This window comes from Muscardinus avellanarius (genome assembly GCF_963383645.1).
Source record: "Muscardinus avellanarius genome assembly, chromosome: 8".
Lineage (NCBI taxonomy): Eukaryota > Metazoa > Chordata > Mammalia > Rodentia > Gliridae > Muscardinus > Muscardinus avellanarius.
In genome coordinates this window covers 28626034-28643851 of record NC_137794.1, presented here as the reverse complement: position 1 = coordinate 28643851, position 17818 = coordinate 28626034, and the positions used below count along the sequence as shown (strand labels likewise).

Below are 17818 nucleotides of genomic sequence, written 5' to 3'. Positions count from 1 at the left end.
TCTTTCAGTCAACTGCTGTTGAACTTATTTATGTAATTAAACTTCCAAGGCAAAGGACACTTTTATATAAAACCGAGGCACTATTTATACCTGCAACTTATTTTTAGAACTGCTCGTTGCATTGGATGGTTTTTAAATTACGCAACATGCAAATTTAGAAGTAAGCACTACCATGAGTGAGGGACTTTTTTTTTTTTTTATTGCGGGTCTGAGGATGGAACCCAGGGGTATTCAACCCCCTGCCCTATTTTTTAAAAATTCTTTATTTTGAAATGGGGTCTCACTGAGTTGCAGAGGGCCTCACTAAGTAGCTGAGGCTGTCTGAGAACCATGATCCTCAGGTCTCAGCCTCCCGAATGCTGGGATTACAAGCGTGGGTCACCACGCCCAGCTTAATGAGTGAGGGATTTTCAATTAAGTTATTAAACTCTTTAGTGTAGCCACTGTATTTTATAGACTCCAATAGACAGCCTTCCTTCCTTCCTCTCCTCCCCTTCCCTCCTTCTGTCCCTCCCTTTCTTCCTCCTTCTCTCTTTCCTTCTGTCCTTTTTGCAATATAGGCGATTGAAATCAGGGGTGCTCTACTACTGAGTTACATTCCCAATCTTTTTTGTTTTTTATTTTGAAACAGGGTCTTGCTAAGTTGTCCAGGCTGACTTAAAACTTGGGATCCTTCTCCTTCAGTCTCCTGAGTTGCTGGGATCACAGGTGTGCACTACCCCACCTGGCAGAATGCAGTAATTTTTTCTCTGTGTGTGTATGTGTGTGTGTGTGTGTGTGTGTGTGTGTGTGTGAAGAGAGAGAGAGAGAGAGAGAGAGAGAGAGAGAGAGAGAGAGAGAGAGAGAGAGAGAGAGAGAGAGAGAGAGACTGGGCATTAAACCCAGGGACGTTCTACTTCCACACTACACCCCAGCCCTATTTATTTATTTATTTATTTATTTATTTATTTATTTATTTATTTGGTGGTACTGGAGTTCCTGGAAACCCTTCTACCTTCGGGCTACACTCCCAGACCTATTATATATATATTTTTTTGGAAACAGGGTCTCTCAAGCCAGCTAGGCTGGCTTCGAATCAGCGAGATCCTCCTGTCTCCGCCTCCCAAGCGCAGGGATTACAAGCGTGCGCCACCACGCCCGGCTATTATTTATTTTTAAACAGGGTCTCTATAAGTTGCAGAGGGCAGAAAGCCTCACTAAGTACTTGAGGCTGGCTACAAACCTGTGATCCTCCTGTGTCAGCTTCCCAGATACTGGGATTACAAGTGTGCCCCTCACTGGCTATGAGAATCCAATAATTTTAAATGGAACTTGGAAGTGATTAAAAAATACCCACCCCACTAAGCAGAATCAGAACACAGGGAAGAAAAACATCCCCTTCAGGAGTTAAAAAGTAGTTTGCAGAAAACTTCTGAATCCACAAAAAAGGATAGACACGTAAATTATCAAGTTAACTTTAAGATAAGGACCAAGGAAGAATGCTGAAAATCAAGGGAATTCCTCAAAGGACTTTACAAAAATCTGTCAGGTTTCAATACGAAGGTATGGCAAAGCAAATCTTAAAACTGTTGCTAAAGTGCTTAGCTAGCAGAATAAAACGATTTCATTTTCTTTCTTGCAGCTTGCAATCCATTTTATAGGTTGTAAAGCAAAAGCAGAAAGCCTCAGAAGGTCCTGGGAAATGACACAAACGAGGTTAAATACGACTTTTAGGAAACCTAATCTGCTTCTTCTAGATAAAATTTTCTGTGCCTGTTGCAAGTCAGATTAATTTGTGAACCGAATCACCCCACTTTCAATATTAGAGTCTGATAGATAAAATCAATGCATGCCAAGAATCCCAAGGTGACTTCTAGAGCGGCAATGTCCAGTAGAACTTTCTGTGATGATGGGAACGTTCCTATTTTCTTTGTCCCGTAGAGTAGCCACTAGCCACCTGTGGCTATTGAGCAGTTGAAATGTGGATTGTACTATGTATCAACTGAATTTTAAATTGTATTACTTTAAATTTTAAATTTAAATTGTATTACTTTAAATTTTAAATTGTATAACTTTAGTTAATTAAAACTTATATAGCTTTGGGTGGCCTGCGGCTACTGTACTGGGCCATGCACTTTTACATCCTCTCCATCTTTTCCAAACGAAGTCTTCAGGCATTATTTCATCACATATTCTGGGTTTCCTGGGTGTAAGGTTCCTGGGTTCCCCGGTGGTGGGGTGACCACGTCATTGGTCAGCCAAACTGGAGTACTTTGAGAAGCACAAGGAGTATTATTAACAATTATGATGAGGGAAGAGGCATATTCTGAGCCTTTTTGGATCAAATGGGAAAGTCTAAACTCTCCTTGTAGGGACTGCTGGTGGATGTTCCACTGGGAAATAACTAGACTTTGCTTCTTCCTAGGTTGCTGTTATAGATCGGTTAAACATCTTCTGGAATGAATATACATATATATTTTTCACTATATCATGCTTTTCTTTGTCCCTAAAAACATTTGCAATGTAAGTGTGTGTGTGTGTGTGTGTGTGTGTGTGTGTGTGTGTGTGTGTGTGCGCGTGTGTGTTGTTGTTGTTGGGAACTGAAAGTAGGAGCATTCTACCTTCAAGCTATACCCCAATCCTATTTTTTATTTAGAAACAGGTCCTCAGTAAGTTACTGACACCTCACTCAGTTGCTGAGGCTGGCTTCGTACCTGGGATCCTCCCATCTCAGCCTCCCAACTATTGGGATTACAGGCATGAGCCATCACACCTGGCTAACATTTGCTAACATTTTAAACTCATTTCTACTTTCCTAGTGACTTCCAACCGTAGAGTAAAGCCACGTCTAACATGATGCTAAATGATCAAATAAAAAGTAGACCTCATCAACCAAGCATTTGAATAGCTAAATTGGTTTGGGTATTTTAAGCCTTCCTTTGGCTTTTTGGTAAGATGCAGAAAGTGCCAAAAAGATCTGAGTTTTTATGTTTTTTCAACACAGTCACTTAACATTCCTTTACAGACAGAAGTCCCCTCGAAGGTATTAAACGAGGCAGACTGGGCATGCAGCAATTCAGTTAGTCTGCATCTTGAATTTTTTATTTTTGTGAAGGACACAGGATTCTGGAATATAAATGTAAGTTGCTTTGGGTATTCTTAGCTCTTTTTCATCAATAAGTGAAGCATAGTATAACTAGCCATTAATAATTATAAATTTTTTTTTTGGTGGTACTGGGGTTCCTGGAAGCCCTTCTACCTCTGGGCTACACTCCCAGACCTATTTTTATATTTTATATTTTTATTTAGAAACAGGGTCTCCTAAGCCAGCGCGCGCGGCTGGCTTCGAACCTGCGCGATCCTCCTGTCTCTGCCTCCCAAGCGCGGGGATTACAAGCGTGCGTCACCACGCCCGGCTTAATTACAAATTTTTAAACCGGGCATGGTGGTGCATGTTTATAATCCCCGTGCCTGGGAGGCTGACACAGGAGCATCTCAGAGTCAAGGCCAGCTTCAGCAACTCAGTAAAACTCTCAGCAATTTAATGAAACCCTATTTCACAATAAAAAATAAAATAGGGATTGGATATAGCTCAGAGGTAGAATGCTCCTGGGTTCAATCTCCAGTAACACACACACACACACACACACACACACACACACCAATTACAAGTTTGTAGCCCAGCTTACCATAGTACTTGCTTGCACTTTAAATCTCAAGACATACGCTTGTATTAAAATGCATTTAAATTCAATAATATCTTTAAAAATATCCAATTATATTTCAGAAGGCAGAATCACTGCAACGTACTTTGGGTTTCTTGTTTTCAGAATTCAACCTCTATAACCTGGAGGCTAAGTAACCTAGAGGGCTTCATCTCTGATAGCAAAACTCGGAATGCAGATTGGAGCTTGAAATCATAAAATAGTTAAAAATATACCATCACATCAATAAGCTACATGTCCTTAAAGTAACAATATACAGCCTGACATTTCTCATGTAAACTCTCCAGTATTAGCCGGGCGTGGTGGCGCGCGCTTGTGATCCCAGCATCTGGGAGGCTGAGACTGGAAGACTGTGGTTTGCAGACAGCCTCAGCTACTTAGCGAGGCCCTCTGCAACTCAGTGAGACCCGGTTTCAAAATAAAGAATAAAAAATAGGGCAGGGGGTGTAGCTCAGAGGTAGAATGCCCTGGGTTCCATTCCCAGTACTGCAAACAAAGCAAGCAAACAAACACTCTCTAGTATGCCCTGGCTTTTCAAATTGCACCTTTTTTTTTTTTTTTTTTACGGTACTGGGGATGGAACCTAGGGGCATTCTACCTCCAAGCTACATCCCCAGCCTTATTTTTTATTCTATTTATTTGTTTATTTTATGTGGATCATAAAAATGGCATACATTCAGACAGTGCTTGGTGCCTCCTCCCCCCATTTCCCAAACAAGGAGTGTCCAGGCTGACCATGCTACATTCATGCTTTTACACATATTCAAATGTAGCTCTTCCATGTATTTTTTATTCTTTATTTTGAAACAGGGTCTCATTGAGTTGCAAAGGGCCTCATTTAAGTAGCTGAGGCTGGCTTCGAACCTGCGCAATCCTCCTGTCTCAGCCTCCCAAATGCTGGGATTACAAGCGTGCGCCACCACACCCAGCCTGCACCGTCCTTTCTGTGGAGGGTGTGGTATTTTGTGTTGAACCACAGTAGAAATGCGTATGAAGAAGAAATATTTCATACTTTAATAGGCATGTGGATAAACAGAAAAGGGGAAGGTAGTCATTCCAGGTGATTTATCTGCTAGAAAAAGAACTCAGCAACGTAGTAATTCAAATAATCAGAAGTACGTCTCGGAATCATTTTGTTGAAGATGTTTACCAACCTGATAGCTCTAATGACGGTTTTAAGTGGTGGGGTGAGGTCTTCTACTGATACGTCACACTGGCATCCCTTCTCATCATACACGTCATCAGTGCCAAGTGCAGTGTCAGCTGTAAGAGAGACACCAGTCAACACCAGAAGCAGCAATTGACGACACGCTGCTGAACTTGCCTCCCATAGGCACAGCGGGGCCCTCAAATGGAGCCTGAGCACTAGCACATGTGGAGGGCCGGCCGTTCGGTTCCCAGATGTTATTCTCTCTCCTACAACCTCGCCGGTTTCATGTGAATTTTCGACATGAATGCTTCTCTGAGCTGTGCTCCATGGGGATGACGTATTGGTGACGTAGTGGTAGATCCATCCGTGCTCTTTTGCCGAGTTCCTTGGAAACTAAGAACTAGAGTTTAAGTGACAGCTGTTTGGAGTTAGGGAAGCAGGCTTTGGACTCTTAACAAACTGGCCCATGACACTGACCCCATTAGCCCTGCGCCCTAACAAGTGAGTGGAGCAGCCAGACCCAAGAATGCTGACTACTTATTAGTTACTGGACACAGGCGGCGCTGGCCCAGGAGAGCTGGCTTAAGATGATACCGCCAAAGCCAAGAGCAGATTTTCAGACTGGATAAGAAAACAAGTTTTCTATAAGCCAAGCAAGCTTATTTATTTATTTGTGCGTGTTTCAGACTTTGTCTTTATTTTACTTAGTAAAGAATAATTCTCATATGCGGTTTGAATAGCAGTTTTGAAATCATTGCAGTCCTAATGCTAGAACATTAATTCCTTTCTAGGTATTTGATATTTTCTAAAAGATCAAGGGAGCATAATTATTATTTTAAGTAATAAGGGTTCTGAGGATGAAATTTTATCCCAGCATTTAAAAAATCTTCACCCAGTGAACTAAAAATAGAAAGGTAGAACTCTGCAGAGAAGGTGATATTTTGGTTATGTTCACTGTTAACTACTGTTTATTTTTATGAAGGCAAGCAAATTTATTTTTGGGTTCATTGCAACATTTGGAAAAGGAGAAGGGTTATAATAAACACTAAACCATTAAGAGTTTATGTAATTAATAACAGATATACTTGTATTTTCACATCTGTGTGTGTGTGTGTGTGTGTGTGTGTGTGTGTGTGTGTGTTGGGAATTGAACACAGGGACATTCTACATCTTAACTACATCCCTAGCCCTATTTTATTACTTTTTATTTTGAAATGGGTCTCACTAAATTGCTGAAGGCCTCCACCTGTGATCCTTCCGTCTTATCCTCCCAAATCCTGGGATTACAAACGTGTGCCACCATGCTTGGCTGCATCTTTTTTTCTTTTTTCAGTAACAAAATATTGAAAACAAGTTGAAATTCCTGTAATGAGGGGTGGGTAAGTAAACACCGGTAGGTGTTTTAGTTCTCTTTTCATCGCTCTGCCTGGTGAGAACAACTTAGAGGAGGGAAGGTTTATTTGGCTCACGGTTTCAGAGGCTCAGTCCATGGTCATCTGGCTCCAAGGCAGGAGCATCGTGGCAGAGGAAAGCTGCTTAGGACAGCTGAGAAGCTGAGAGCGAGCCAGAGGAAAGGACTGGTACAGTCCCCAGGGCCACGTCCCAGGGACCTGCCTCTTCCAGCAGCCTGCCTGCCTATGTTACCACCCAGTAAATCCACTCAAATTATTATTCGATCATTGTGTCCACTGAAGAGATTAGAATACTGATGCAATTATTTCACCGCTAAACATTTTTGCAGTGACAATATATGAGCTTTTCTGGGGCACATTTTATATTCAAACTATAACAGTAGGTTTATATAGTGAAGTACTGGGAAGCTGTTAAAAGGGATTTTGAAAGCTAATGATTGGAAAAATGTCACAATATGTTGTTTTTATTATAACTATTAGTACCTACTAATTGTGTAAAATATGGCTTTCTATATGCTATATTGTTATTTTTTACTTAAATATTTTAATTTTTTATTGGTACATTGTAGTCATACATCTTAATGGAGTACAAGATGGTAGAGGCATACATGCACACGTCACCGTCAGCCCTTACCCAATTCCCACCCCATTTCCTCCCCACTCCCTCCTTCTCATGTTTAGCTTAGAGATTGACTGATGTGTTTGTTAACGTACATCATGTACATTAGAGAATTTCCCTCTTCCCTTCTCCCATCCCCCTCAGGCCATCTTATTTGCCCATCTATAAAATATTTTAATTTCTAAAAAAGTTTAAATCCTATTAAAATTTAAATAATCCTTTTATAGAATTTGATAATTCCGTAGTACTTGATAACATACTTCAGCAAACAGAATGGTAAAACAAACCACTTAAATTAGTTTAATTTACTTTCTAAGCTTAGTAACGTACAAACTCTTTTGCCCTTAAACGGGGTGCAAAACCCAGCAAATGCGAATGCAGAATGTTTAGATTACTAAATTTCATTCAGTAATACCTCACAACTACTAGTATTCCAGTAGACAGATATTTGTTTTCTGGTGCTGGGGCTTAAGCCCAGGGCCTTGAACATAATAAGCTCTATCACTAAGCTACACCCTTTGCCCTATATCCCCAATTAAATGAAGTTTTTTATTTTATCTAGTTGTGAATGAGATAGCGACCGTTTTACCTAACATTATCAATGGTATCAACTGCAGAGGAAATGACTTGCCTCGTCTGCACTGAACAAGAACGGCTGTCTTCTGCTGAAAGGAGGTGACCCTTGTTCACTGTATGGAGATTTCAGTGAATCAGCGGCTGCAGCTGGTGCCCTGCCAGCTCAGGTCCTGCCCAGCCGTGTCTCCGTGCAGTCCTCTTAGAGCCACTCACAGGGGTGATCATTTGAACACTATTGTTTCAAAGAGGCGTCTAAACTCTTCAGTTATTTTTGCTTTTGCATGTTTTCTTGATCACACCAATATATGCTTGGCATCAACTGGACCCAGTGAATGTAAATGGTATCCTAGCCTTGTGCTTCCCCAAACACTGTTTTAACATGTGAAAAAATACATTATAGTCAATAGGAGTTAAGTTTTCTATAAATAAATTTCTATGAGGAGTCATTTGAATAAAATACAGTTTTTGTTGTACTGGTTCTTTTTTTTCTTTTGGTGGTACTGGGGGTGGAACCCAGGGGCTTTCTACCTCTGGACTATACTCCCAGACCTATTTTATAGTTTATTTGGAAACAGGGTCTCACTAAGTAGCTGAGGCTGGCTTCGAACCCATGTGATCCTCCTGACTCAGCCTCCCAAGTGCGGGGATTACAAGCGTGCGCCACCACGCCCGGCTTGTTATACTGGTTCTAATGATTCCCTAAGCACTGGCTTTTCCATCTGTCCGTCTTGGGTAAATATATCAAATGGCGTACAAAGCTCCATGTGCAGAGACTTAATTTCACAAGCTACGTGCCAGAGCACACTTAATACTTGATAAAGGTGTGGATTTCTGGGATTTGCCATGAGTTGCTGGTATTCTTTTTCACTGATAAACATATTTAGTTAGACTTATCCAAGTCTGTTACAGGATCACGAGCATATATATCATGGAGAATTTCTCAAGTGCATCTCTTTCACCTTTAATTGGGAAGATTCCAACTACTTTTAAAGGAATACCTGCTGGCCAAGGAAGTGCTTCTATCCTCAAGTTCTCAAAAAATATGTGTGACTCTGTAACGATGGTTGTGGTAGCTCACAGTTATCACGATCCATTTTTAAAAAGTCACATTGGGGCTGGATGTGGTGGCGCACGCTTGTAATCCCTGCGCTTGGGAGTCGGAGACAGGAGGATCGTGCTGGTTCACAGCCAGCCCTGCTCACTTAAGAGACTCTGTTTCCAAAAATAAAAAAATATATAAAGTAGGTCTGGGAGTGTAGTCCAGAGGTAGAAGGGCTTTCAGGAACCCCAGTACCACCAAAACAAACAAACAAACAAACAAACAAAAAATCACAGTGGGTAGCCAGGCGTGGTGGCGCACGCTTGTAATCCCTGCGCTTGGGAGGTTGAGACAGGAGGATTGCACAGGTTCAAAGCCAGCCTCAGCTACTGAGTGAGGCTCTCAGCAACTTAGTGAGACCCTGTTTCCAAATAAAGTATAAAATAGGTCTGGGAGTATAGCTTGGAGGTAGAAAAGGCCCTGGGTTCCACCCCCAGTACCACCAAAAGAAAAAAAAAGTCACAGAGGGTATAGCTCAGAGGTAAAGTGCCCCTATGTTTAATCCCCAGAAAGATACACACGTGTGCACGCTCGCGCGCGCGTGCACACACACACACACACACACACACACACACACACACACACACACCACAGTGGACCACTTCTAGTTGTCTACCCTTGTTTTTCCCTAGGAATTCCAAATGTGAAATAAAAGTTCTGTCACTTTCAAGGGCACTTTGGCACTAGTTTTTTTTTTTAAATTTATTTTTAATTTTTTTTTTTTATGGGTCCGGGGATGGAACTCAGGGGAATTTGATCTCTGATTTACACTCCCTGCCCTGTTTTTTCTTCTTTATTTTGAAACAGGGTCTCACTAAATTGCGGAAGGCCTCACTAAGTAGCTGAGGCTGTCCGGGAACCGCGATCCTCCAGTCTCAGCCTCCCAAATGCTGGGATAAGAAGTGTGCGCCACCACGCCCGGCAGCACTAGTTTTAAGTAATGCCCAACTCAGGATTCCAGGACCTGGATTGCATTCCAGAAATAGATGGCGAGGATTTTTTCGCTTCCCCCAGGATTTGTACCAAGGTCTGGGCCCATCTCCGGTGGTCATGTAATGCTTGGGATCTAAGCGGGACTTGTACATTTAAAAGGGCGATTCCTAGAAATCCTGATCGGGCAACCATAGAGGATAGTAGTCAGACAATCTTCTGTGAGCCACCCGCAGGTCTTTCGTGTAGCTGCTCGGGACTTCAAAATGCACAGGGGACCAGCACCAGCCAAAACGGACAGCGCCAGCCACTGAGGAAGCTGAGCCTGCATCCTTGCATCCTCGCTTTGATGGCCCGCCTGCTCATCACCGAGGGTCTCTGCTTGGCGAACCCTGGGCCGAGCATCCTATGTGTAACGTCTAGCTGATGCTATATTATTAAAGAAAAAAATCCTTATATATATTATATATTTTTATATATTAAATATATATTATATAATATATATTAAATGTATATTTATATTTATATATTATAAATATATACTATACATTATATATTTATATATTAAATATATATTTATATATATTTATATATAAATCATTCTTAAATATACATATATATGTATATTAATATATATATGTATATTTAAGAATGATTTTATTCTTTTTTTCCTGGCTGTATTTTTAAAAATTTCTACAATGAACATGTATAACATTATATTTTTTTATTTCTTAGTAATATGAAAGTAAATGGAATCATAGAAATGCACTCATGGGAGATGGATTATGTGGCTTCTAAATGCCATTTTTTTGTGGTCAAGCCTCTAAAATGTTGATGTACACTACAGGGCCAACTCTGCTTTGTGTTGCTTTTGTGCTGAGCAGGGTCCACTTGGTAAGCCACGAAGGGCAGAGATCATGGGCTGTCCTGGTTGTATCCCAAATCCAAAAAGCTGTTGGAGTTTCACTCACTGAGTGCTTGTGTTTGGAATGTGGCTGGCGTGTCATCTGGTCTCACTAATGTTTCCTGTGTGTTTACTCCCCTTGCTTTGTTTCTAGTGGGGAAGAGATGATGGGCTATTACAGATGGGTCTCAGATTTCTTCTTCAGAGTCCCTTGGTAAGGGGAGAGACGGAACTACCACCTCACAATGACAGTGATTAGGATGGCGTCTAGATTTGTCCCTTGACATTCTTATGTTAAAACTTAATCACCAGTGTGACAGTATTCAGAGGTGGGTATTAATCACCTTTGAGAGGCGATCTGGTCAAGAGGGCAAAGTCTTCATGAGTAAGATTAGCAGTCTTTAAAAGGGGCTGGAGGGAACTAGTGAGACCCTTTTGCTCTTCTCTTCTGTGTGAGGACACCAGCTGTGGTCTCTCTGGAGAAGTAGCAACAAGGCCCCATCTTGGAAGCAGATCCCTACCCCTCAGCAGACATGTAAACTGCTGGTGTCTTGATCTTAGGCTTTTAGCCTCCAGAATGGTAAGAAATATATTTCTGCTCTTTATAACTTACTCAGCCTCAAGTATTTTGTTACAGCAGCTCATATGACCAAGGCAAATAGCAATCTCTCACTGAAATTTTTGCCAGCCCTTCTGAATATGTTAGTTTTCATACTTAGAGCAATTCTACGAGTTGGAGGTGGTATTATGCAGAAAGAGGCTCAGAGAAGCTAAGGACCTTGTCTGAGACCTTGAAGGTGCTAGAAGTTAATAAGTTGCAGAGCATCATATTTTACCATCAGGTCCTGGAGGCTCCAGAGCCCTTACACTCGCACTTCACCAACCGGTGTCAAAATGAGTTCAGGGTTCCATAGTGACACACATGTTAGGAGAGACAGGGCAAAGACTCACTACCTGCGTCGCCTGATGAGCCCACCTTTGGGTACCTTTAACCTTTCTCTAGGGAAGTTTGACAGCTTAAATGAGAGTACCTAACTAACTCTTAGGCAGTTGGTTCTGACTCTGTGATGTCCCAGAGGGCGGCTGGCCCATTTGGCTTGATTGCCATAAACGCAGCCATTTAGCCCATAAACATCATGCCCAAGGTTGGGTGATATTCCTTCAGGAATTGTTCATAGGTTTTTCCTCTAATTTGATCTCAACCTCCTCTTAGCTGTTATAGGAGGATTATTGGTGTCATCTCCAAATTTACATTCACTTGGAAAAACAGAATATGACTTTATTTGGAATAAGGGCTTTGCAATTGCAATTAATGTAAGTGTTAAGATGAAATAATACAGGATTAGGGTGGGTTCGAAATGCAATGAAATTATCTTTCTAAGAGGCAGAACAGGAGAAGACACACGGACACAGAAAGGATGAAGTAGAAAATGGAGTGACGCATCTGTAAGCCAAGTGACAGCGAGGATGGCCAGCCCAGAAGCTAAGCATGTTCTCCAGAAGGAGCCAACCCTGGGAACACCTCGATTTTGGACTTCTGTCTCCTGAGTGGTGAGACAATGTATTCTGTTGCTTGAAGCCCCTGATTTGTGGCAATTTGTTGTGCCAGCCTGGAAACTAGGACATCTGGGAAAGCGCCTCATCATGGCTTCTGATTCTTTGCTTCAGGTAACAATGAGGATGAAAATAATAGTAAAAAGAGCTTTTTAGATAAATCTAATTATGTGCCGTGAATTTTAATTAATCACTACAAAACCCCATGAGAGAGGTACTATTATTACGCCCTGTTTTACACACTGTGGGAGGCTAAGGAACCTGCCAAGGACACGTGGCGAGCCAGCGATGAAAGCAGAATTTGAGCCCCGTGCGGGTGGGTGTGGAGCAGCCCTGAGCAGCACCTCCTCCCCTTCCAGATTTGTCCAGATTTGTCCTATCGTCTCTCGTTGGCACGTGGCTTCCCTTCTGTGTTTCCTTCTTCCCATGGCTACGTGCTCGTGCAAGTGTGGATTCCACAGGAAGAAAGGTAGAGAGGGGCTCCCACTTAGGCTGGATGGCTGACGGAGCCCAGGCCATCAGGCTGCCACTGTGGAACCCCGTGAGATGCCCAGATGATAGCCACTCAGGGAAGTGTCAAATAACACACATTATCAGGATTCCCAGTGCGGAATTCACGTGAGTGTTCTATGGTGTCCTTCCAAGCAGAGGCGTGGGACTGTTTTCCCTGGCCTCGGCTCCAGTGGGAGGGACTGGCAAGCGTTCCATCTGGAGCACTGGAGAGGATGCAGGCAAGGACCATCCTGCAGTAAATGCTGACTGCGGCTCTGCCTGACATCACTGACTATAACTTGATTGTGAAGGGTTAAACAGCCAGATAACCAGCAGGTGCAAAATTTTAATTGTGAGGTTAACGCAAAACTATTTTTTTTTTTCCCAGCAGGTGTGTACTGTTGAAACAAGCAGAAAAGAGTGATGATAGTGAAACTTGTGTTCACACTGACTGTAAATGGACCTGGGAATCCAAAAGCCAACGGGCAGCCACTTCCTGGCCTGGCTGCCTGCCCTTCCCCGCTCAGTCTGTGCACCGTGAAGGAACGAGAACAGGGCTGGGCAGAGTCGTCAGACACCGCTGTATTATATTCAAGCACATCTTATCAGGCAGTTTTATTATAACACTTTATAACTTGATTATCCAAGACATAAATTAAACACTCTACCCTGCTTCTTTCGGTGGGTTTGTTTTTGTTAGAGCAAATGAATAGAAGATCTATCTTTGCTGGCCTGTGTTAAGGCAGGGGCTGAATTAGGGATTCCCCCCCCTTATTTCAAAGCCACAAAAGTAGAGAAGATGCTATCTTTTTGTTTCACAAGTATCTTGAGATAACAATGTTCTTTTCAGTGAGGTTCATAGCACATTAAATGTCTTTTCAGGATTCCTAGGAGCCTAAAACTCTCTCTTACAAATGCTAACACACCTGGGCGGGGGCTCAACTTTCAGTGGAGGCCGGCTCTCTGCTCTCCAACCAGATGCCTGGCTCTCTGCCCTGGTATTTTGGGAGATGTGGGTTAAGGGAACATACGCTCATGTGAGCAGTGATCTGCACAAAATCTAGGAACGCAAAATGCCAGTGGCCCAAGGCGCTCCCCAAAGCCCTGCCCTGTGGGCGATCTTCCCGGTGGATCTGTCCCCACTCGCGGTCCGCGCTTGACACGGGGAGGGGAAGAAGGGTGGGGGAGAGAAAAAGAAGCATAAAGGACAATTATCTTTCATCTCCAAATCTTTTCTGTCCCATTCGTTTGGTGGTGCTGGGAATGCAACCCAGGGCCTCGTGTGCACTAGGCGGGGGCTTCACCACTGCCTTCCAGCCCAGCCCTGCTTCCCACTAGTAAGCAGGGCTCGGATTTGTTTCCAAATACGTTGTTCTTCTACATTTTGGAAAATCACGAATTAAAAATTAAAATGGAGCCAGGTGTGGTGGCGCATGCTTGTAATTCCAGCACTTGGGAGGCTGAGACAGGAGTATCACAAGTTTAAGCCCAGCCTTAGCTACTTAGTGAGGCCCTCCACAACTTTAAGAGACCCTGTTCCAAAATGAAAAATAAAAAACAGGTCTGGGAGTGTAGCTCAGAGATAAGATGCCCCTAGGTTCAATCCCCAGTACTGAAAAAAAAAAAAAAAAAAAAAAGCCGGGTGTGGTGGCGCACGCTTGTAATCCCCGCGCTTGGGAGGCTGAGACAGGAGGATCACATGGGTTTGAAGCCAGCCTCAGCTACTTAGTGAGGCTCTCAGCAACTTAGTGAGATACTGTTTCCAAATAAAATATTAAAAAAAAGGTCTGGGAGTATAGCCTGGAGGTAGAAAGCCTCTGGGTTCCACCCTCAGTACCACCAAAAAAAAAAAAAAAAAAAAAAGCCCCCAAAAACCAAACAAAAACAAAACAAAATAATAAAAGTAACTCCTTTTCATAGTGTTTGAAAAGAACCACTCTGCCCTTAGGTGATGGGAAAAGATGGTAAAAAAAAAAAAAAGACATTCTGGAAACTTCTGTGTCCAAAAAACATGTTTCTATGGAAAATTTTCAACAAGATGCAGGTGTTTATGAAAGAAGAACAGGCAGTATTTTAGATCTTCCTCCTGGTTACCTCCTCTTAAAGGTTACATTCCTTTGGCATTTCTTTGAATGATTACAGTGGGGTTTAACCTTGGGTGTATATTAGAATCACCTGGAAGGTGGAAAAATGCCAAAACCAGAGTGCTCTCACAACCCACACGAGAAAGCAGAGGCTGGAGCCCTGAGGGACCCAGAGCGGCCGCAGCAGGGCCACTGAGGCAGGTCGGAGACCGTGGCCTCTGTCTCCGGGGCCGGAGCGGGTGCACCGGGGGCCTGGCTCCTCTCGCTTTTCCTGGGTGCCACTGGGATATTTTGCAGAGACAACATAGGCGTCTCAACAACAGGCTATGGTCAGAGCATAAGAGATAAAAAAAAAAAAAAAATCCCTTGACAAATCGGTAATAACAACCAAATCTAGTTCTATCGTGATAGTCTAATCACCATATTTAATTTGGCTTGAAGGCCTCAGACTTCTGAAATCCAATTACTGTCTTCCATCCCAACACCATCTGAAATCACAGGGCTTTTAGGCTTTGGCATTCTTTCTGTTTTAAAGGGTCATTACTAGTTTATATTTCCCCAGATCAAAATAAGATAAAATTGTCCAAAAACCTAGGAGAAATATTTGTTTTTATCTTTCTGTGGAAAATGATAATGTCCTCAGGTTTTGGGGCAACAGAAGAAATTATAAGGGAGAGAGCTGACAGCTTTGGTCATGAAGACAGAAACTTTTACTACCTGTAATAACTAAATCACAACACTGGAAAAAAGCTTAATAGAAAAAAATTGTAAGACATGAAAAAGGCTTAGCTCGGATTCCAATCTGGAATCCTAGTACTTCAGAGCCAGAGGCAGGAGGATCAAAGGTTCCAGGCCAGTGCTTTGTAACTTACTGAGACCTTGTTTCAAAGTAAGAAATAAAATAGGGCTGGGGTGTAGCTCAGGGCTAGAATGTCCCTGGGTACAAGTCCCATAAATACAAATACATATATGTAACCAGGCAGGAGGCATCACAATTCCGGACTTAAAATTATACTACAGAGAAATAGTAGTAAAAACAGCATAGTATTGGCACAACAATAGGCAGACTGACCAGTGGAACAGAATAGAAGATACAGAAACAAACCCACACATCTATAGTCAACTGATCTTTGACAAAGGGGCCAAACTCATACGTTGGAGAAAAGACAGCCTTTTCAACAGATGGTGCTGGGAGAACTGGCTATCCATTTGTAGAAAGTTGGAACTGAATCCTTACTTCTCACCATACACAGGAATCAACTCGAGATGGATCAGAGACTTAGAAATTAGACCAGAGACTGTGAAGTTATTAGAGAAAGGCATAGGGTCTACACTCCAACATATAGGTACAGGGAGTAACTTTCTCAATAAGACTTCCAAGGAGCAGGAAATTAAAGCAAGAATTAATAAGTGGGATCTCTTCAAACTAAAAGTTTCTTCTCATCAAAGGAAACCATCAATAACCTAAAGAGGAAGCCTACAGAATGGGAGAAGATCTTTACTAGCCACCGCTCTGATAGGGGGCTAATATCCAGAATATACAAAGAGCTCAAAAGACTCTACACTAGCAAAACAAACAACCCAATCAAGAAATGGGCAGCGGAACTGAATAGACCCTTCACAAAAGAAGAGATACAAATGGCCAAGAGATACATGAAAAGATGTTCAACATCACTAGCCATCAGGGAGATGCAAATCAAAACTACGCTGAGATTCCATCTAACCCCAATCAGAGTGGCAAGCATAAAGAAATCAAACAACAACAACTGCTGGCGAGGATGTGGGAAAAGAGGAACTCTTTTACACTGTTGGTGGGAGTGCAAACTAGTTCAGCTACTATGGAGATCAGTGTGGAGATTCCTTAGAAAACTGGGAATAGATCCACCATTTGATCCGGCTATACCACTCCTGGGTATCTTTCCAAAGGGGTTGAAATCAGATAACTACGTTAACATATGCATACCCATGTTCATAGCAGCACAGTTTGTAATAGCCAAAAAATGGAACCAACCTAGATCTCCATCAACAGATGACTGGATTGCAAAATTATGGGAAATACACACAATGGAATTCTATTCAGCTATAAAAAGAATAAAATAATAGCATTTGCAAGAAGATGGAAGGAACTGGAGAACATTATGTTAAGCGAGATTAGTCAAGCACAGAAAGAGAAGGGACATTTGTTTTCCCTAATATGTCCAAGCTAGGGAGCAGTGGTAATACAAGAGGGACTCCAGATGATAGAGGGGAAACCTCAGCAAAACTAGAATGGAAGGATAGGAGAGGAAGAAAGCTGAGGTTGTTCAATGGAGGAGCTACATATGAATATGTGTAATAGTATAAATATAGCATGGTTAACCTGGACACTCTTTATTGGGAGGGGGGAAGAGGAATGGTGGGGGAGAGGGCACAAAGCACAATTTAAATTACACCATTTTCAATATGTTCCACATATAAATAAAATAAAATATGTAAAAAACAAATACATATATGTATTAGGATCATATGTATGTATGTATGACAATATATATATACTAAGACTATATTATACGTAACAGGTTAAAGACCTACAAAGTATATGGAGCTAGGGTTCAGGGTATAGCTCAGCCTAGCATTCATGAGGCCTTGGATTCAAACCCTAGAACTTAAAAGGAAAAAAAAAATAAGTTAATCTAAAAGACTACAAGTAGCAAAAAAAAATGACTGAAAATATATTCAATCTTATCAGAGACAAAAATATATGTTAAAAGCATGGCTTTATAGTTATGTAATTTGTAAAAGAATACTACTAATCACAAAATTGGAAGAAATTTGGTATACCTTGACATTGCTAGTGATAACTGGAACAGACTTTTATAGCAATAATAAACTTTAAAAGTATATAATCAGCAATCTTATAATTTTATTCTGGAGAATTTTTCTTTACAAAATAATTCCTAAAAGAAAAGAAAGCTTAATGCAGCAATGTTTATTGTATTGCTGCCTACTGCAGAGAAATAGTTATGTAATTTTCATTGTCCTAAGGCAGATAACTAAATTATTATATATTATAGTGTTTGACCATGAATGTATATTATGCAGCTATAAAAATATAGACAGTATACAATAATATGAAAACATTAAAAATGTGCAATTAAATTATGATATGAAACTAAGTATTCATGCTGATTACGTACAATGATATGTGAAAAGAAAAATAGCTTGATGAGAATGTATAAAAGTGAAATTAGCTGTACTAGGGCATGAGATTATAAATTACATGTATTTCTTTTAAATTCCTTAAAGACTTTCAGG

At 41.5% G+C, this 17818-nt stretch overlaps 1 protein-coding gene across 5 annotated transcripts in view; it reads right to left on the bottom strand.

The window, feature by feature from the left end:
• Positions 1 to 17818, bottom strand: part of KCNQ5 (potassium voltage-gated channel subfamily Q member 5) — a gene marked incomplete at both ends in the record, with an annotated part of 602709 nt that overhangs the window by 21636 nt on the left and 563255 nt on the right. For 4 of the 5 annotated variants that reach the window (XM_080699981.1, XM_080699983.1, XM_080699982.1 and 1 more), the window contains one exon: positions 4859 to 4967. The exons of the other annotated variant lie outside the window; for it this stretch is intronic. In XM_080699981.1, coding sequence (XP_080556107.1) covers positions 4859 to 4967 — 109 coding nt within the window. The remainder of the gene's footprint in view (positions 1 to 4858; positions 4968 to 17818) is intronic. 5 annotated transcript variants of the gene reach the window in all.